Source organism: Apiospora aurea (assembly GCF_038362705.1).
Source record: "Apiospora aurea strain CBS 24483 chromosome Unknown utg000002l_segment0_segment0, whole genome shotgun sequence".
In the NCBI taxonomy this organism is placed as follows: domain Eukaryota; kingdom Fungi; phylum Ascomycota; class Sordariomycetes; order Amphisphaeriales; family Apiosporaceae; genus Apiospora; species Apiospora aurea.
Window position 1 is genome coordinate 2786177 of NW_027117389.1, and position 20924 is coordinate 2807100.

A 20924-nucleotide genomic window follows, 5' to 3' on the forward strand; every position below is an offset into this window, starting at 1 on the left:
CCATGCATCTCCATGCCTTGGTGGGGAGGATGGAGAAACGGGGGATGTTGCAGAGGAGGAGGGGTGTGCTGAGGGGTAAGAAGGGAAGGCAAGTAGGAAGCAGGTAGGTAATATCGTAATACCTGGCTAGGTGCACGACTTGCATACACGATCAGTGTCAGCAAAAATCCGTCAATTACGGCTTGGGCCATAAATATTTGGGCTTGGCATCGTCGACATACCAATAACCTTGCACCAAACTGCCAGTCCATTGGACCGCGCTGACGGCTGGCTGGGGAGTCAGGGAACCCATCAGGACCGTACACGACTGAAGACTACATAACAGACATAGCGCTTGTATTTCAGCGTGCAGAGCCCGCCGAGGAGGATCGATGTCGGATGAATCCTTACGTTAACCCTGTACCTTTGCCAGATATCGGACTACCGATATATCCAACGTTGAAACATTGATAGAGTAGTTCGCTTTATAAGTGGGCATACCCACGCAACCCCATGCCCACTACTCCACACGATCCCTTGCTAGAGCGTTTGCTATAGGGTCAGATGAGCTTCGTGGGAGCCGGGAGCAGTACCGGGAGGGCTTATGAATTTGCATGTAAGTGACAGTCAGCGATGCCCATTAGTGCGTGCTCTGGCTTCTCGCTGTATCGCGACGAGCATAGTAACGGCACAACGGCAGAAGCTTGGAAAGTAAGTAGGAGGTAAGCACGCAGCATTCACTCTTCCGCGAGGTCATGAACAAAACCCCATCTGCATGTCAGAGCAATACAGCACCGCACTACCGGCGGGGGAAGAAGCGGCTCGTGACATTCCAGCGCGAGTATATAACGTGAGAACGAAGACACCACCGACGGTTGGGAGTTGAACGCTACCGGGAACAGTGTGGATCCTGGAGAGGCCACAGAGGAATTAAATCACAATGCCTTCTGACAATGCTGGAGGTGTGGTGCTGACCTAGCCAGTTCTGGGCCAGGCTAAGGTCTTGGGTCCTTAAATCCCCAGTATCCACTGGTGCTGACAGCGGTGTCCAGCACCTGGCGTATGCAGTGTGACTCAAGACTATATTGACGAGGCAGCTCGCATAGAGCGTGGCAGGCCCTAGGGAACGAAGAGAGAACCCCGAGGTGTGTCCTGTCGATCCTAAATCCTACATGGAGGCGGTCAACTGGAGATCGGGTAGGATGCGCGACGGGAGGCCAGATGCCTCCAGTGCGAAATTCATAGGACGTGTGTACTTGAAGAACACAGCAAGTATCATGAGAGCTGATGGCATTACCCAAAGCAGGAATCCGAAGCTATGTCTCAGACTACTCGGGGCTCCCCTATCCCCTCACACAATGCAAACAGGTACATGCCTATGATAGATTCAACCTTGAAGGGAGGGGACGAACGTAAGACCGGCTAGGCTGGAAAACAATCGGTCATGCCATTTTCATGGCGTGCCCGATAGCATCGGAGGTTTACCGTGTACACAATTTACCGGTGAAGGCGTCTTGTTTGCTCGCTGCGGCACATTTCAGCCCGCCCAGGCACGGGGCGTCACGGTTCCTGGCGGGTCCAGGATCATCGGTCGGTCATACAACATGTGTATGTAGATACATACGCCAATGCAATTGATGTACGTGACAGCGCCGCCAGAGGGTCGCCTTGCATTCTGCCAGCCGACCCCGATTGTACCCTAACCTCCGCAGAGTCGCAGAGTCCAGGCCTCGTTGGAGATAAGTTGTGTAACGCACGTAGGCTTTGCCCCGTGTCGTACGTAGCTCGCGAGGCATCGAGACGCAAGAGTCAACTTGCTGATGCCCCTTGACCCAAGCCACACTACCCTAGGTACATACGCTGGATGAGAGTGATGGGTTGTATGGCCTTACATCCATGGCAGTATCATATGGATTGCATCATCCGTCCCTCCATAGCAATGGCAAATGCCCGCATCGTGTGGGACGTATGGCGGTAGATAGATGTGTGGCTCGGTGTGGCCGGTTCATCTGCACACCCCGCCCCCACTAGAACAGTCAACCCATGCAACTTTTGGGGTGCAGTGACTGATCGCCTGAGGCTGACAAGGTGGCACGATAATCTCGATCTTTGGATCGTTGGTGCCAAAACACTTGCCCCAGGAAAGATTCTCTGATGAAATCAAGCAACCCTCCCTCGGGGCTTATGTACATAAACCTCGTTTCCATTCTATGACGAGAAGGTAAGCCACTCAAGATCGCCGGCTGGGCTGCTGTCACCAGTATGTCTGGAGGACCAATCGTAGAACTATTTGTAGTCGGAAGGGTCTCCTGCAGTGGACGAAAAAAGAACAAGGACGACAATGGGGAGGGCGAAGATGGTACCGGTCGGAAGTGTATTGCCGCCTATGGATAAATTTACTGCTCGGGCGAACGGGCACAGCAGCCATGATGGATCGTATGTGGGTCGCCCTCTCCGGCCAGTAAACGACCAGGAGACAGTTCGACTTCAAGAGTCGCTTCCTCTTTCTGCGTGATGCGGACGAGTAGTGAGTTAGGTATGATGAAGCGTGTGACATTTGACCACGGCTTGCCAGAACATGCAGTTTGCTCTTGACAGAACGCTTTCCGGCATTCAACGTATCACCCTCGTGGCGACCAATACCTGGAAAACTTGTAAAGTGCACTGGCTGAACGATTGACAACTGCTGCTTTTGCCTGAACTTTTACTACCAAAATAACGACCAAACGGGCAGGCCCAGCGCCGTACGTATATGGGTGTGCATCGTAGAGCCAACACGGTGTTGGCAACGCCATCACAAATGATAGCACCTTAGGCGGTGAAGAGGGACATGCTGTGTTACTGTCGTGCTACTGCATGGCGCAGTCGAGGTGCTCCGGGTAAACTTGGGGCCAGTGTTGTTATGAGGCACCGAGGAGATTGAGGATGTTCAAGCCTTACAGTAGCGGCATGCTTATACGTCACGATGGAACAAGAGCGGAACCAACTGTTCATAATTCAGATTCTTCTCCGGGGCTGAATTGGTCGTCAGGTATCAATTGGGTCTCATTGGACCATTCAATGGACAAACTACCTAGTAGAAAGCACAAACATTCATGCCGTAGACTCCAGCCCCATGCAAGTAAAAGTCAACCATTTTTCGTGTCCCGTTTCCCAAATCCAGAGTTTAGTGGCCAGCCAGAGTGTGGGCTCGGCGACGGTCACGCTCCTCAGCAATGGTGAGCTTGACACCCTTGCCCTTAGGCAGGGAAACCCAGGGCTTCTCGGAACCGATCACGAAGACGTTGCTCTCACGGGTGGCGAAGGTGTTGTCAATGGCGTCCTTGATGTGGACGATGTTGAAACCACCATCGTGGCGCTCACGGTGAGTGATGACACCGACACGACCCATGTTGCGACCACCGGTAACCATGGCAATGGCACCAGTGTCGAACTTCACGAAGTCGGTGATCTTGCCACTCTCAAGGTTGATCTTGACAGTGTCGTTGACCTTGATGGAAGGGTCGGGGTAGCGGATGCTGTTATATCACGTTAGCATCCAGTTAGGAGAGGGAATACATACAGCCATCGTCTCAAAGCTCCTTATCGATCATTTATTCCATTTCCGCGCGAACGGGTGGTTCGACCAAAGCTTGATCCAACGACTGAATGATGGCTAACAGAACTTACGTTCGTGCATCGTGCGTAACCAAGAATGGGATGCCGCCCTTGCCGAGCTGGACGCGCTTGACCTTGCCGAGCTTGTACTCAGCCTCCTCCGCCTGGATGCGGTGGACGGTGAAGCGGCCCTTGGTGTCGTAGACGAGGCGGAAGTGCTCGCCAGTCTTCTCGATGGAGATGACGTCCATGAATCCAGCGGGGAAGGTCATGTCGGTGCGGACCTTGCCATCAACCTTGATGAGGCGCTGCATCATGATCGACTTGGTCTCGCGGTAGTTCAGGGCGTACTTGAGACGGTTGCGCAGGAAGATGATGAGGGGCAGGCATTCTCGCTGCTTGTGAGGACCGGCCGAGGGCTTAGGGGCATAGACACCCGACAGCTTGTCGAGAAGCCAGTGCGAGGGGGCGCTCAAGCGCTTCTGGTGCTTCTTACTATTCAAGGAGGACGTATCAGCATCGCGAATGTTTTTTTTCGAGGTCGTGTCGGTGGGTTTCGCATCCAGGCTTCGAAAACTGCAAAGCAGAGCAGTCGCCGTCTGTCGACAACGCGAAACCGGGCAAATATGCTGAGCAATTGGGATTGGAGTACTTACGGTCCTCTACCCATCTTGACTGTTGTGGATTAGTTGATCGTTGATCGTTGTCGTGAGAATGGGTGTCTCTGGATCAGTGAAGCCGGCTTGATGGGAAAAGTTCGAGCGTCGAAAAGCAGTGCTTGACAAATTAATTTTGGTAGGTCAGTGACCCCCACCTCGAGCAGGTTTGGCCAATGGCCTCTCGATCTAGGGTAGGGCACCACCGCTTTCTCCTAGGTTTACCCGAGAGAATTGCGGGGCATCTTTCCGCCGTCCGACAACCTCCAGTCCCGTCACTTGGCTCAACTCAAGGTACATTGTACGTACCTCCATTCTGGCGCGCAGCAGATGCAGCGGGCCCTACATGTATTCATTAACGAAATGGAATAGGGCACAAAGGCTTCGATCGTTGAATGGAGGACCAGTACCACTATCCTACCGTATCCTATGTATCAACTCTTTGATGATGGTAAATCTACCACCTTCATGAGTGCTCCCACTCAGATGCACGTTTGCTGTGAATTGGTTTGGCCATTGGTTGCTGTCTTATACGGTATCCCAGTAGAGGATTTGTTCACTTGGGTAACTACGTGTAGCTAATGAGAGGGCAGCGGTTTAGTCTGCAATGGCTTGATGATGCATTGGTATCTACTTTAGGTAGTGTGATCGGAATGATAATTCCCTCAAGGTGCAAGTGCTCAGTTCGAAATATTGTCGCGTATAAACCCAGGCATGGCGTGCTCTGCCTTCGCCAAACCTCTCTATTTGTCTTCTCTCTCTCTCTCTCACCTGCCAAGCAAACATTCCCGCCGTGCCCCCGGTCTGAGAAGCTTTCCTCTTTCCGCGGTCTGCAAACCGGAGCACCTGACTGTTGAACAGAACCCGCCATACTTGATCTTCTCCGGACCATAAAACTGTTCTAATACCCAAGACAAACACTTGTCTGGTGCTGGACAGCGTGTCTCCATAGTCCCATCCCCTTGGGACGAGTACTGATCTTTCGTACAGGATCGCGCCTGTTAGTGTTGGGCCCAGTATGCCCATCCTTGCACTATTCTCGAACCAAGTGCGAGTACGTCAACCAAGACCGCGTTTGTCTTGAGATGGTACCATACCCTCCTGCGTAGTGTCCTCAATAATCAAGCGCGCAATGTCCATCGCCGTCCCAGCCGAGTCGTTCCAATACATGCCGGATATGGCTTGAGATGCATCCCCGCTGTCCTGATGCATCGACGAAACCGGCCACTTTGGCATGTCCTCCTTCGAACTGCTGCGATTCAATTGCGGCTCAAGCACCGACGACTTGGACCTGTTAAGGGAGTTCTCGATGTTCATCTCAATACATGGCTCGAGCAGACTGCCTCGCCCTGGTTCCTTGACTTGCATTGTCGTCTTCTCAGCGCTAGCAAATCTCTCTGGATACTTATTGCGCATCCGATCTCTCAGGTCGGTTGGTTGGCGAGTTGAGAGATGGAACTGGGAGTCTCTTTGAATCTTGGTCCATTGCGGGCCATAACGCTCGAAGCCTTGCAATATTTCCCGATCATCCTGCTCCGAAAAAGGTCGACGACCACGCCGTTGGGACTCCTTGAACGGGCCCTTGATGCCGAGCTCGCGCAAGTCCTCAAGTTTCTTGCGATGAGCCCGACTTTTGCGCTGCTTCGGAAAGCTATCGTCATCGTCATTCTGGACTGTGTGAGCCATCTCGGTTTCAGCGTTTTCCTCGGGTTCATTGAGTATGTTCTCTGACATGAGACCTTTTTTGGGCTTGGGCTTCGAGGCTGGAACCTGTGGCCTATCTGCGTATGCCCTCTCCTTACGATTCGTTCCCGCTCTTAATTCCTCGGGGCAACACGTTCTGAACCTATCCTTGAGGTCACCGGCGCTTCGATCATTGAAAGTGTACTCAGAATCCTCCAGAATGTCCGTCCATCTGCCCACACCATGTTTCGACACGCCCAGCAACAAGTTGTTGGTTTCCTTCTCAGACCATTTTCTTCGAGGTTTCGCCGCTCGCCTTTTGGGCTTACCATTCGTGCTCGAGCCAGGCTCTGAGTCAGGTGCAGGGCTCGCAAGCCCTTTCTCATCCGCTACTGGGTTTTTCAGATCCGGCGGCTTCACGATATTTGGTGCCTGGGGTGGCTCAGAGCGTGGACGATCATCGAAGGAGCCGGAAGAGATCGGTGGGAACAAGGGCTGTGCGGTCTGAGGCGGCGGCTCAAGGAGCCCGACAATAATCGGAGGGAACATGTGCGGTGGCGAGGCAGCCTTCTGCTTCTTCAGAGGCTGCGGCAGCTGCACGAAGTCCTCCTTGACCGGCCTCTTCTTCGTAGACGACTCTTCGAATATATCAGGGGTGTCGTCTAGAATCATCCGAATATCTTGGGATCGAAGCTCCTGCGAGGAGAGGTGATGAGAGAGGTTTCGGTCGACAGCGAAACCGCCATCCTTCCGGGAGAAGACTGTATTCGAGAAGCCATCTTCGGTCATAGACAGCAAAGACGGCAGAGACTGCGTTGCCGACGGCCCCCCACCTCCTTCCTTACCATCTGTTCTTTGGCCTGCATCGGGCTCGACGGGTGGGGGGTGTTGGCGGCCGTTGGGCTTCGGTAAGGTGAAGCCATTGATGGGAGGGAGCTCGGCTTGGTGAAGTCGTGGGGTGGCTTCTGATTCGTTAAGGAGGTGTATCAATCGGGGCTCGATAGTGGCCATCGCGGCATTTTCGGTTGACATCTGACGTAGAGCATGGAGAAGAAAGACATAGAAGGGGTTGGCAATGAAGGAAAGGCGTGCGTTTCAACAGGAAGCAGGGAAGACTATGGAGAGTACAGGACAAGTGATCTATGTGGTTATACAACTTCGCAATGCCTAGCCCGGCTGAGATGATCCAAGATCGTACTCAGTCAGTAGAGTGCCACAATCGGGCCAACTTGGTCGCCTAGTCAGTCCAACAGTCCAGTAAGGGTTACCTTCACGGACACACGAACAGCTGCCTCATATGAGCATCAACGATACCAGCTCTGGTACCGGCAGTTCTTCAGAGCTCCAGCAATATGGACGAGATTCCATGGAGACTGGTGAGCGCCTATGGACTGGAGCGGAGCTGGCGATGAAGGGTTGGACTTCGGGGGGTTGGCGCCATTAACAACATCAACTCGGGATACAAGGCAGACGCCGGATGCCTAACGCTGAGCGGGTAGATTCTTGGTAATTTGCTCTCGGATCCGAATGATAACGAATATAGCAATATGCAATTGATGCATGCAGATGCAGCAGCAAGTTTGAAGCATAGGGCGTGCGGGTTATGAGCTAATTGTCAGGTGCCTGGGGACGTTGAAGTGTGAGGGCAGGCTCGGCAGCGTGAGGTCGAGATGCCTAACATCAATGATGACCTTCTTCGGGTCGGGGTACACATGGATGTTTGGTTAGATCCACTGTGCAGTTATTACCCCTCGCTGAATTGCTGAGTCCTGGCTCCTGGCTCCTGGGCGACTTATTAGATTTTTGGGTGCTCCAGCCAGGCCCCTTGCCCCCCCCCATGCCCCCTAGCAGCTTAGCCCCTAGGCAACCATGCCAGCATTTGCCAAGCGCCTAGAACATCGATTGATCAGCACTGGAAAAGAGCAACATCAGAAGGCAACCCGAGCCGATCGGGATCTTGCGTGAGTGTAGGTAGGTATTTCACTAGTTCCCCATCTCAAAGTTCATTCAACCTCTGTGGACCACGGTAGTCTCTCGGCTAACTGAAGTTCTCGAGGCATCTCTCTTACCAGTCTTGGTCACGTAGCACATCAACTTACATCCATTATACCAACCATGGCTTCTCAGCTGCCCTTTCTCCCCGTGTTGTTTTCACCGTGGTGGAGCCGCTCTCACTGTACGTTTAGGCTATGTAGTCAAGCCCTACATACTTACATATATAACACCCCATATGCCCCGAGCAACACAGCATAGCGAGATCGCTAACCACCGGACACTATATCATTAGTATGGCTGGCTGTGCCGCTCCTTTCATCTCGACCGACTGGTTCATCGAGGAGCAGATAGACTCGCCCCAACTGCTACAGCATAACGACAATGCTCGCTTAGTTGCTTTGCAACTCGGCAATGCGTACGGGCTGCTCTTCATGCTGGGGGTTGCCGTCCTTTACACGACTACGGAGCTCAAGGTTGTCCGGAACTATTTGTGGGCACTATGGATCGCGGATATAGGCCACATCGGCATCACAGCCTATCTTCTCGGCTATGAGAGGTTCATGGCGTTCTCGGACTGGAATGCGATGACCTGGGGAAACGTAGGGGCAACAGTCAGTCAGAGTATTGTGCTTATATTTTCTGTGAAGGCAGGCAACCAGCTAACTCTAATTTCACACGACTACAGGCTTTCCTTTTCTTGACGCGAACAGCATATTTATATGGTCTTTTTGGCGTGGTACCGCAGTCTCCATCTTCCATTAAAAAGGTGCAGTAAAGCGTGCCGGACTGGCTTAACCCCGCCACCAGGCAGTCGATGGCCACGAAATTTGTCATGAGTTAACATCGCGAGCTTTCATACAAATCTCAAGTGTTCCGGCCAACGCGGTCGAAAGAGCAATTTGTTCGATCAACGAAACGAGCTCTATTTATACATGACTGTATCTCTAATGGATCACTCACCTTGATGTCAGGACTTGTTGGCCATCATATGGAAATCATCCTATAAGTAGTGGCAGGACTCCGGCTATCACAACTGAACTCCTCACTCATACATCTTGTCTCTTCTCATCTCACCAACCTCTTCTCGCGTCCCGAAAACTATCTTACCTCTCGTGCCTGCCCCTTGCGAATCACCCAGTCTCACCACCACATCGCTCAACAATCTTGCCCGCTCCGTCACTTGGAGTGGATTCGCGACCCTCAACTCTGCGACGTCCAAGTGCTTGTTGTCGTATGTAAGACCTAAAACCGGGTCAAACATATCGGGGGCCTTGGCTTGAACCCCTAGGACGATGCCGATGATGCCGGCCACGATGAGCGTGGTCGCTGACAGGAACAAAATGCTGACCCAGGCCCAATCAACCTTGTAAACATTCGACATGTGCGTGACGACTGCATTTGTGGAGGCACCAAAGAAAAGAGGATTCTTTAGATCTCCTGGGTAGCAAGCGCTGGTGTTTGTGTTGCAGTTGCCGAGAAATATGTACCCGTCCACGAAATCGACCCCCTTGGCGGGGATGTGCTCCGGCCCGTATAGGCTCAGATTCCCCGACGGCAGGTTTCCGGCAAAGGCCACGGGTGCGTGGAGGAGCTGGATGTACGTATTCAGGACCATGGCGGCACGCTCGGCGAGGAGTGGACTAGGCACCTGGCTCAGGTCTACGATGGTCTCGTTGGCGCTGGCATTGGTTTCGTGGACCTCGTACACGGGGATCGTCAACGTGTCGTTGAGGAAGTACTCGATCAAAGTCGAAGTTTTGGTCAAGCTCTGCGGCCGCGAGAACTGTTTCGATATCTGCTTCAGCACCACGACAGCCCACTGGTCGAACACCGTGAAGTCGTGGTTCCGCAAATCTGTCTTGGTCTGCCTCATGGCGGTGATCGCGCAATGGCCTTGCTCACAGCCCACTTTGGTTTCGACGAGGGATTGTGTTACTGCGCATGTAGTCGAAGTCGTGACGTTAGCACGGGAATCGTCTGGCCAGCGTTCCTCTGGCGTTGCAGACCGTCGGCCAGCGCCAGACAGGAACGTGATGCGCCGAACGAAGTATTCCGGTTTTCCGTCTCGTTCAAGCCTCTAAGCCCCAACAATATGCTTGGCCGACCAATCTTGGGATCCAAAACCCCAAACATACCGTCGTACTCGCAGTCGTCGCAACGGGCTAAAAGGCCGTTTTGAAGCGATCCGTTGAACATTATCGTGGTGGGTTCACACGACAGAGAGACATATGATGACTCCACTACAGTCGAAACTTAGTAACAGGGGGTCCAGCTCAGGGGTTGGCGCGCGCCCGGGGGGGGGGCAAGGCTAGCTTGGACTTATAAACCATATTCGTTGTTCCTTGACTGGGAACTCCCACTATTGGGATCCCCATTAGGGATGAATAAGTCTCGGAGGTTTGGTTACGGTGTGGTACACCAAGCCAATCTTCATCGTCGGCAGACGACTTATCCAGACGCTCGATGCGTGGGATCTTGACATTGCCCCAGTTGTCTCGGGGCCCTGCCCTGACTTTTTGATTCTGCAGAAGGGCCGACCCAAATGTATAGTCGATTGGAACAGGGACCTCGCCATCAGAGATGTTGAGATAGTAATACTGGACGAGGAGGCTCCCTCTTGGCCCCAGATCTAAGTAGCGTATGGGGACGGTCTCGGTAGATGTCTCGTTGGAGTGATGAACCAGTCTGAGAACGACCTGCCCCCCCAGCGGAGAGAGCGACCAGAGCACAATCAACAGCACAGCGACAACACTAATCTCACGGAACTGGACGGGGTTGACGGCAGCATCAAACATGGTACGAACGTTCACCAGACGCCATAACGTCTACTCTTCATCAGCGGCACTGCAAAGTTATTACCGGTAACGGATAGTTGACTTACTCCCAGTTTCAGCCCTTTCTCGACGTAGTACCGGCCAACATTCTTCAGCATTCTACCGATGAGGGCAGCAAAGAGGATAGGAAATATAGCAGGCCCCTTTTCGCCCATATTAGTTGGCCATTAGCGTTATGCGACGAAGCGAGTGCTTTCTCATACCAATTTCATGGCAGTTTCGACCACGTAGCCAATACCCTGCATGACCGGCCGATCTTGCAAGGCCGCAGCCGAGGCCGCAAGGACTATTTCAAGAAAACCAACAGTCAGAAATGTTGCTGCAGGTAACCGGAACCGACAGCAGGCTCACTCAAAAAAGCGAGGGCTCCTATCGCTAGGAGGATGTCGACACCCAGCGTAGAAAGCATTTTCGTGCTCGGGTTCCAGAGCGTCTGCGATTGGATCGCTATGTAGGACGTCCCAGGCATCTTTATTCGGGTATTCCGAAAGGCTTCTATAGGAGCAGGTTTATTACTCTAGGCCTTGGTGGACGGATGGGGACTCGTCCTCCCCTTTATATCTCGATAAACTCGATATATATCTTTTATAATAAAGGATGTTAATTATTAAAAATTAAGCATTAATTATTTCGTAGTTACTATTATTAAAAATAGTATATTAAGTAGTTTAAACTTAAAATAAATAGAGGTTAAGCGAATTTTAAACGTTAAAAATTAATTAATTAATAAAATTATTATTAATAATTATTAAATTAAAAAAATAAATAAGTATTATATTAATTAAAAAATATATAACGTGGTTTACTATTGAGTGGCCCGTATTATTAAATAGTTCACCCTTATTATTTTTCGACCCTAATTAAACTTTAACGCGTAATAACTTTATAATTATAATGCTTAATTTAAGTTAAGAAGACCGGATCGGTTTAACTATTTAAGCGATACGAAAATATTTAAATCTATTAAGTAAAAGAGATGCTGTAAAAATATACGACGTTCTTAAAACTACTTTACGTTACCGAATTTACGATTAAACTTTATAACGCGATATTTAATACTTACAATATAAATTAAATGCGAATAAAAAGAGGTACTTCGTAAATATATAATTAATTTAAATATCCGCGGGATATCTCTTAAGATCGCTAGTATAGAAAATATGGCTAATTTTTTTACCGCGTCGCGTAACGGCGAGCGCGTTAATAAGTACTAAGTTAAGCGCTTTATTAACCGGAACCCGGATTTTAAAACCCGAATAAACCGTCGGTACGATTATTAGAGGGCTTTTTATAAAGATTTAAACGTTATTTCCGGTTAGTTTAGGCTGGTCGCGAATATTAAAGCTAAATACGGCATCGTTAACGAGGATATGTAGAATTTCGACGAAACCGGCTTTATAATAAGTATAATCGGGTTAACCCTTATCGTAATACGCGTTAATCGGCGTAAAAAAGCGAAGTCGGTTTAGTTTAGTAATTAGGAATAGTCGACGGCGATTAAATACATTAATTCGTAAAGTTAATATATCCCGCCGTTTTTAATTATTTAGGGTTAATATTACCTAACGAACTAAGCTACCGAATACGACTTACCGGGCGATTAGGTAATTAAACCGATTTCTAATAAATAAACCGATAATAAGATAGGCCTAAATTAAATTAAGCACTTTAATAAACATATTAAATTATAAACGAAAAGTCGCTACCGCCTCTTAATTCTCGACGGCCACGAAAGCTATATTTCGGCCGAATTCGAGGTATATTATTAAAATAACGATATTATTATAATTAATATATCTCCTTATTCATCGCATTTATTTTAACCTTTTAATATAATACTTTATTTGCTCTTAAAGCGTGTTTATTCGAAAAAAATCGAGTTATTTATTAAGGCCTCGATAAACTATATTACGAAACTCGAGTTCTTTATTACGTTTAAAGCTGTATATTTCGCTATTTTTACGGAAGTTAATATTAAATTTAGATTTAATATATCCGGCTTAGTACCTTATAACCCGGACGAGGTAATTAATAAACTGAATATACGTCTCCGAACGCCTATATTTAGCCTATCCTGTCCGGGAACGGCTAATACCTACGACCCTTAGACGTTATCTAACCTTTAATAAATAATTAAACACTCTATTTATATTAAAAAAAGGGTGTCTACCCATTAAAGAAGCTCTCCGACGCCGATTTTAAATGCGATAAACTAAATAACGAAGGGTATAATTAAAATAGCTTATAAAATAACCTTTATATATAATCGGATATATATTTTAAAAGAGGTTAATTTAGCCTTTTCGAAACGCCGGAGAGCTAAAAAATCGCGAGTCCAGCTTAGAGAAGCCCTTACGATTAAGGAATCTCGAAGGCTATAAAACGAAAAGATAAAAAAGAAGCGGCCAGCGATTAATAAAGGCGAAAATAGTGGTTTATTAAAGAGGCGCGCGACGGGCGGCAGACGCTGTGGGATTTACGGCGAAACAGGCCATAATGCGTAAACATATAAAAAGCATATAAAATCGAGTAGCGAATTAAATAACGAGTGAATTTAATTAATTTAAAGCGTCGTAATTAAAATAACTTTTATAAAAGTGTCGAGAAGTGGTAAAGGTGGACTACTTAATAATACGGGCCACTTAATAGTAAACCACGTTAATAAGTAAAAAGTAATTAAAATAAATCGACTTTAATTAAATATGATATATAATTTATTTTATAATAATTATAATTATATTATTTAATTACTTTATTTTTATAAAAAGTGCACGAATTTAAGTGGTAATAATAGGTAAGGGGTGGTGAAAGGATAAAGCTAATGTTTATTCTTTTATATTTTTAAGGGGCTTAAGTCTTTATATATATAAGGCGGCGAAGTAGAGTCGAAACCGGTATATAAGCGCCTTATTCCCTTTACTCTTATTATAATTTTATAATTATATAAATTAATATAAATATTATTTAAATTTAATAAAATTTATTATTATTAAATAATTTATAATAAAAGTCACGTAGCTAAGCCTTATTAAGGCCGATGCACGTGGTTTAATTAATTAGTGTTATTAAAGTTTTACTCTAACCCTACACATTACTACCTTACCTTTCGCACCGCATTAAAGCTAACCTTCCTTCCTTCCTTCCTTCCTTTTTCTCCAGCTTAATATATTCTAATTTCACCTAACTAGCTGATTTCGCACATACTGCCGATGGCGCCATGTGACTTTAAACTAGGCGAAAAAAAAGAATAAAAAGTATACCGTATTATTAACTTAAAGATTTATTATTAAAAATTATAATATTAAGTCGAATAAAAAAGATAATATCTCGATTTAATTTAATATCTCGTAAAGAACTTTAAAAATACGGCTAAGTAATTATAAACCTATTATAAATAAAATCCCGAGGCTTTTAATTCCCCGATATATTTATAATATTAATTATAAGCGGCTAAAAACGATATATTTAACGAGCTATATAAAAATAATAATAAACCGGCCGCCCCCGAAAAAAAAAACTGTATAACGAAGGGGTTAAAAAAGATAATAATTTAAATAAAAAAATAAGTTTAAATAGTTATAGTACTAATTTTTTACTTAATATATTTCGAAACGAGCTATTTTAAAAGGGGGGTAATATTACGGCGTACTTTAAAATAAGCCTTTAATAGCTTTATTAATTAAAATAGGGTAAGGGCGTGCGAGAAATAACCCGAGCGTTACTTAACTTTTCCCCACTTATTTAAATAAAGAAATCGTCCCGGTAAGGCTAGACTTTTTCCTTTTTTCCCTATTTTTTTCGGTTTTCTATAATAAAGTAATAATCTATAGCCTTACCTTTTAAATTACTGTAATTATAATAACTACCTTCGATTAACGCGAAAGGCTTAAAGTAATATAGTAAAGGAACCGAGAATAGGTTATAATAATTTAAAGCGTTAAATTATATAGTTACGTTATTTTTCCGTATATTATTTTTACCGGGAAAACGTACTTTTTTTTAATACGAAAACAGTTTATTACCGAAAAACTAGGTAATTATAGTTATTAAAAATAATTAGATTACGAGTAAAAAAAGCGAGGACTAAATTTAATATTTCGATAAATAACGTGGTTTACCACTACGCGACGTATATTATTTAGCGACGCATTTTAATTTAATTTTAATATAATTAAGCTTTAACGCGTAATACCTTTATAATTATAATACCTAATTAATCCTAAGGAAATCGGATAGTTTTAACAATTTAAGCGATATAAAACGGACCGAATTAAATAAATTAAAAAATAATAATAAAAGCTTATAATATACCCGAATTAATTTTACGCTATCGAATCTACGGCCGAATTTTAAAACGCGAAATCCGATCGAAACGACGTAAAATAAATTTAATTAAAAAAGAGGTATTTCGTAAATATATAATTAATTTAAATATTTAAAGGATATTTCCCGATCTCGCTAATATAAAAAATATAATTAATTTTTTTACCGCGTTGCGTGGCGGCGACCGCGTCGGTAAATATTAAATTAAGCGCTTTATTAACCGTAACTTAAATTTAAAGATTAAAATAAATCGTCGGTACGATTATTAAAAAGGGTTTTTATAAGGATTTTAAAGTTATTTCTATTTAATTTACGTTAATTATAAATATAAAAATGAAATATAAAATCGTTAATAAAAATATTTAAAATTTCGACGAAACCGGTTTTATAATAAGTATAATTAGGTTAATATTCGTCGTAATACGCGCCGAATAACGTAAAAAGGCGAAATCGATTTAATTTAATAATTAAGAATAAGTAACGGCGATTAAATATATTAATTTATAGGGTTAATATATTCCGCCGTTTTTAATCGTTTAAAGTTAGTATTACCTCGCGAACTAATTCCGCGAAATCGATTTACTAAGCGATTAAGTAATTAAGCCGATTTTTAATAATTAAATTAATAACGAAATAGGTTTAAATTAAATTAAATATTTCGATAAATATATTAAATCGTAAACGAAAAGTCGTTACCGTTTCTTAATTTTTAACGGCTACGAGAGTAATATTTCGGTTAAATTCGAAATATATTATTAAAATAATAATATTATTACTATTAATATACCTCCTTATTTATTACATTTACTTTAATTTTTCGATATAGTATTTTATTCGCTTTTAAAACGTATTTATTTAAAAGAAAATCGAGCTATTTATTAAAGCTTTTATAAACTATATTATTAAACTCGAATTTTTTATTACTTTTAAAGCCGTATATTTTACTATTTTTACGGAAATTAATATTAAATTTAAATTTAACGTATTTAATTTAATACCTTATAACTTTAACGGGGTAATTAATAAATTAAATATACGTCTCTAAACGTTTATATTTAACCTATCCCGTTTAAGGACGGCTAGTATTTATAACCTTTAAACGCTATTTAACCTTTAATAAATAACTAAGCACTTTATTTATATTAAAAAAAGGTATTTACCTATTAAAGAAACTTTTTAACGCCGATTTTAAATACGGTAAACTAAATAGCGAAAAATATAATTAAAATAGCCTATAAAATAACCTTTATACACGATAAAATATATATATTAAAGGAAACTAATTTAGCACTTTTTAAACGCTAAAGAGTTAAAAAATCGCGAGTTTAGCTTAAAAAAGCTTTTATTATTAAAAGATTTTAATAATTATAAAATAAAAAAGTAAAAGAAAAGCGTTTAACGCTCGATAAAAATAAAAATAGGGGTTCGTTAAAACGGAAAGTAATCGATAAAAAACGTTATAGTATTTATAACGAAATAAATTATAATACGCGAATATATAAAAAAAAATATAAAATTAAGCGAAAAATCGGATAATAAGTAATTCTAATTAATTTTAAACGGTATAATTAAATTAATTTATATAAAAAGGTCGAGAAGTAGAAAAGGTACGTCGCTAAGTGATATATATCGTGTAGTAGTAAACCACGTTATATAAAGTTTTATATAAAAGGTATTTACCGTTTATTAATCTTTAATAGTTATAAAAGCTACTATTTAATAGTTTTTAAGTTTTATTATAAAGAGAACTCGGTTATTATATTTTATATACTTTTTTATTCGTTATATAAACTTTAATTCTTTAATATCGGCTGTTTTTATGCGTTAAAAAAGGCGTACGGGAAAGAAATTAAAGGTTTTATACGGGTATATATTACTTATAACGTAGTTTACCATTACGCGACGTATATCACTTAGCGATATACTTTTTCTATTTCTCGACCCTTTTATATAAATTAATTTAATTATAACGTTTGAAATTAATTAAAATTATTCGTTATCCGATTCCTCGCTTAATTTTATATTCTTTTTATATATTTACGTATTATAACCTATTTTATTATAGACATTATAACGCCTTTTACCGGTCGCCCTCCGTTTTAACGAACCCTTATTTTTATTTTTATTAAGCGTTAAATACTTCTTTTTTACCTTTTTATCCTATAGTTATTAAGATTCTTTAATAATAAGGGCTCTTTTAAATTAAACTTGCGACTTTTTAGCTCTCCGGCGCTTAGAAAGTATTAAATTAGCCTCCTTTAATATATATATTTTATCGCGTATAAAGGTTATTTTATAGGCTATTTTAATTATACCCTTCGCTATTTAGTTCACCGTATTTAAAATCGGCGTTAAAGAGCTTTTTTAATAAGTAAATACTTTTTTTTAATACAAATAAAATACTTAATTATTTATTAAAGGTTAAACAACGTTTAAAGGTTATAGGTATTAACCGTCCCTAAATAGGATAGGTTAAGTATAGGCGTTTAGAGATATATATTTAGCTTATTAATTACCTCGTTAAAGTTATAAAATATTAAATTAAATAACGTGGTTTACTACTACGCGACGTATATTACTTAGCGACGCACTTTCTTTACTTCTCGACCTTTTTATATAAATTAATTTAATTATAACGCTTGAAATTAATTAAAACTACTCGTTATTCGATTCCTCGCTTAATTTTATATTTTTTTTATATATTCGCGCATTATAACCTGTTTCGCCGTAGATATTATAGCGTTTTTTACCGGTCGCCCTCCGTTTCGACGAACCTTTATTTTTACTTTTATCGGGCGCTAAACGCTTCTTTTTTACTTTTCCGTTCTATAATTACTAAGATTTTTTAATAGTAAAGGCTTTTTTAAGCTAAATTCGCGACTTTTTAATTTTCCGGCGTTTAGAAAGTGTTAAATTAGCCTCTTTTAATATATATATTTTATTACGTATAAAGGTTATTTTATAGGCTATTTTAGTTATATTTTTCGCTATTTAGTTTACCGTATTTAAAATTAGCGTCGGAGAGCTTTTTTAATAAGTAAACACCCTCTTTTAATATAAATAAAGTACTTAGTTATTTATTAAGGGTTAAACGGCGTTTAAAGGTTATAAGTATTGACTGTTTTTAGACGGGATAGGTTAAATATAAGCGTCCGGAGACGTATATTTAGCTTATTAATTACCTCGTTAGGGTTATAAAGTATTAAATTAAATACGTTAAATTTAAATTTAATATTAGCTTTTATAAAAACAGTAAAATGCGCGGTTTTAAAGGCGATAAAGAATTCGAGCTTAGTAATATAGTTTATAAAAGCTTTAATAAATAGCTCGATTTTTTCGAATAAATACGTTTTAAAGGCGAATAAAGTATTATATTAAGAAGTTAGAGTAAATATAATAAATAAGGAGGTATATTAATAATAATAATATCGTTATTTTGGTAGTATATTTCGAATTCGGCCGAAATATAGTTTTCGTGGCCGTTAAGAATTAAGAGGCGGTAACGACCCTTCGTTTATAATCTAGTATATTTATCGAAGTGTTTAATTTAGTTTAAGCTTATTTCGTTATTAGTCTAGTTATTAGAAGTCGGCTTAATTATTTAGTCGCCCGGTAAATCGGTTTCGCGGGACTAGTTTACGAGGTAATATTAGTTTTAAACGATTAAGAACGGCGGAATATATTAACTCTACGAATTAATATATTTAATCGCCGTTATTTATTCCCGATTATTAGGCTAGACCGATTTCGCTTTTTTACGCCGCTCGGCGCGTATTACGACGAGTATTAACCCGATTATGTTTATTATAAAGCCGGTTTCGTCGAAATTTTAAATGTCTTTATTAATAATCCTATATTTCGTTTTTATATTCGTAATTAATGTAAACTAAGTAAAAATAATTTTAAAATTTTCGCAAAAAGCCTTTTTAATAATTATATCGACGATTTATTTTAATTTTTAAGTCCGGGTTACGGTTAATAAAGCGTTTAACCTAGTATTTATTAACGCGGTCGCCGCCGCGCGACGCGGTAAAAGATTAGCTATATTTTTTATATTAGCGAAATCGGGAGGCATTCTTTAAATATTTAGATTAATTATATATTTACGAAGTACCTCTTTTTAATTAGAATTATTTTACGTCGTTTCGGTCGGATTTCGCGTTTTAAAGTTCGGCCGTAGATTCGATGGCTTAAAGTTAATTCGGGTATATTATAAGTTTTTATTATTACTCTTTAGTTTATTTAATTCGGTCCGTTTCGTATTATTTAAATTATTAAAACTATCCGATCTTTTTTAAGATTAATTAAGTATTATAATTATAGAAATATTACGCGTTAAAGTTTAATTATATTAAAATTAAATTAAGGTGCGTCGCTAAGTAATATACGTCGCGTAGTGGTAAACCACGTTACGTTAAATTTAGATTTAATATTAACTTTTATAAAAATAATAAAATATATAGCTTTAAAAGCGATAAAGAACTCGAGTTTAATAATATAGTTTATAAAAGTTTTAATAAATAACTCGATTTCTTTTAAATAAATACGCTTTAAAGGTAAATAAAGTATTATATTAAAAGGTTAAAGTAAATACGATAAATAAAGAGGTATATTAATAATAATAATATCGTTATTTTAGTAATATACTTTAAATTCGGTTAAAATATAGCTTTTATAACCGTTAAGAATTAAAAGGCGGTAAGGACCTTTTATTTACGATTTAATATATTTATTAAAATACTTAATTTAATTTAAGCCTATTTCGTTATTAATCTAATTATTAAAAATTAGCTTAATTATTTAATTGCTTAGTAAATCGGTTTTATAGGATTAATTCGCGAGGTAATATTAACTTTAAACGATTAAAAACGGCGGAATATATTAACTTTATAAATTAATATATTTAATCGCCGTTATTTATTCTTAATTACTAGGTTAAATTAACTTCGCTTTTTTATATCGCTCGGCGCGTATTATAATAAGTATTAACCCGATTATACTTATTATAAAGCCGGTTTTATTAAAATTTTAGATATCTTTATTAATAATCCCGTATTTCGCTTTTATATTTATAATTAATATAAACTAGGTAAAAATAACTTTAAAATCCTTGTAAAAAGCCTTTTAGTAATCGTATCGACGATTTATTTTAATTTTTAAATCTAGTTTACGGTCGATAAAGCGCTTAATTTAATATTTATTAACGCGATTATTATTACGCGACGTAGTAAAAAGATTAATTATATTTTTTATATTAGTAAAATCGGGAGGTATTCTTTAAATATTTAAATTAATTATATATTTATAAAGTACTTTTTTTTAATTAAATTTATTTTACGTCGTTTTAATCGGATTTTACGTTTTAAAGTTCGGCCGTAAATTCGATAGCGTAAAATTAATTCAGGTATATTATAAGCTTTTATTATTATTATTTAATTTATTTAATTCGGTCCGTTTTATATCGCTTAAATTGTTAAAACTATCCGATTTTCTTAGGATTAATTAGGCATTATAATTATAAAGGTATTACGTATTAAAGTTTAATTATATTAAAATTAAATTAAGGTGCGTCGCTAAGTAATATACGTCGCGTAGTGATAAACCACGTTAACTCTTTTAAAGTTTTAATAATATAATATATAATTAAAAAAAACTTCTACGTATTTATACTAGCTATATATTAAAAGTCGGCGTCTTAATAGCCGCTATTTAAGAGCCGCTTACCGAAGTAAAGGTTCTCCACTAGTGAGCTTCTACCACTATAGTGTTTCTATTTCGGGTGCTAATGCACTTTACGTTAGCGCAACATGACTTGGATTAAGCCGTCGGAACCCCTCCCCCCGAGAGGTTTGTATTT

At 40.8% G+C, this 20924-nt stretch overlaps 4 protein-coding genes across 4 annotated transcripts; 1 reads left to right on the plus strand and 3 right to left on the minus strand.

The window, feature by feature from the left end:
• Nucleotides 1-3145: 3145 nt before the first annotated feature.
• Nucleotides 3146-4246, minus strand: PG986_003244 (40S ribosomal protein eS4; the record flags this gene model as incomplete). The annotated part of the gene is made up of 3 exons (XM_066839466.1): nt 3146-3497; nt 3649-4071; nt 4233-4246. The coding sequence occupies 3 exons, from the start codon at nt 4244-4246 to the stop codon at nt 3146-3148; spliced, it is 789 nt and encodes a 262-aa protein (XP_066704530.1).
• Nucleotides 4247-5291: 1045 nt separating this feature from the next.
• PG986_003245 (MYB DNA-binding domain-containing protein) lies at nt 5292-6926 on the minus strand (the record flags this gene model as incomplete). The annotated part of the gene is made up of 1 exon (XM_066839467.1): nt 5292-6926. The coding sequence occupies one exon, from the start codon at nt 6924-6926 to the stop codon at nt 5292-5294; it is 1635 nt and encodes a 544-aa protein (XP_066704531.1).
• An 858-nt stretch (nt 6927-7784) lies between these two features.
• PG986_003246 (uncharacterized protein) lies at nt 7785-8685 on the plus strand (the record flags this gene model as incomplete). The annotated part of the gene is made up of 3 exons (XM_066839468.1): nt 7785-7876; nt 8203-8509; nt 8677-8685. 3 exons carry the CDS (start codon nt 7785-7787, stop codon nt 8683-8685), a joined length of 408 nt encoding a protein of 135 aa, XP_066704532.1.
• A 267-nt stretch (nt 8686-8952) lies between these two features.
• On the minus strand, nt 8953-9783 carry PG986_003247 (uncharacterized protein; the record flags this gene model as incomplete). Its single annotated transcript, XM_066839469.1, has 1 exon — nt 8953-9783. The coding sequence occupies one exon, from the start codon at nt 9781-9783 to the stop codon at nt 8953-8955; it is 831 nt and encodes a 276-aa protein (XP_066704533.1).
• Between the last annotated feature and the right edge of the window lie 11141 nt (nt 9784-20924).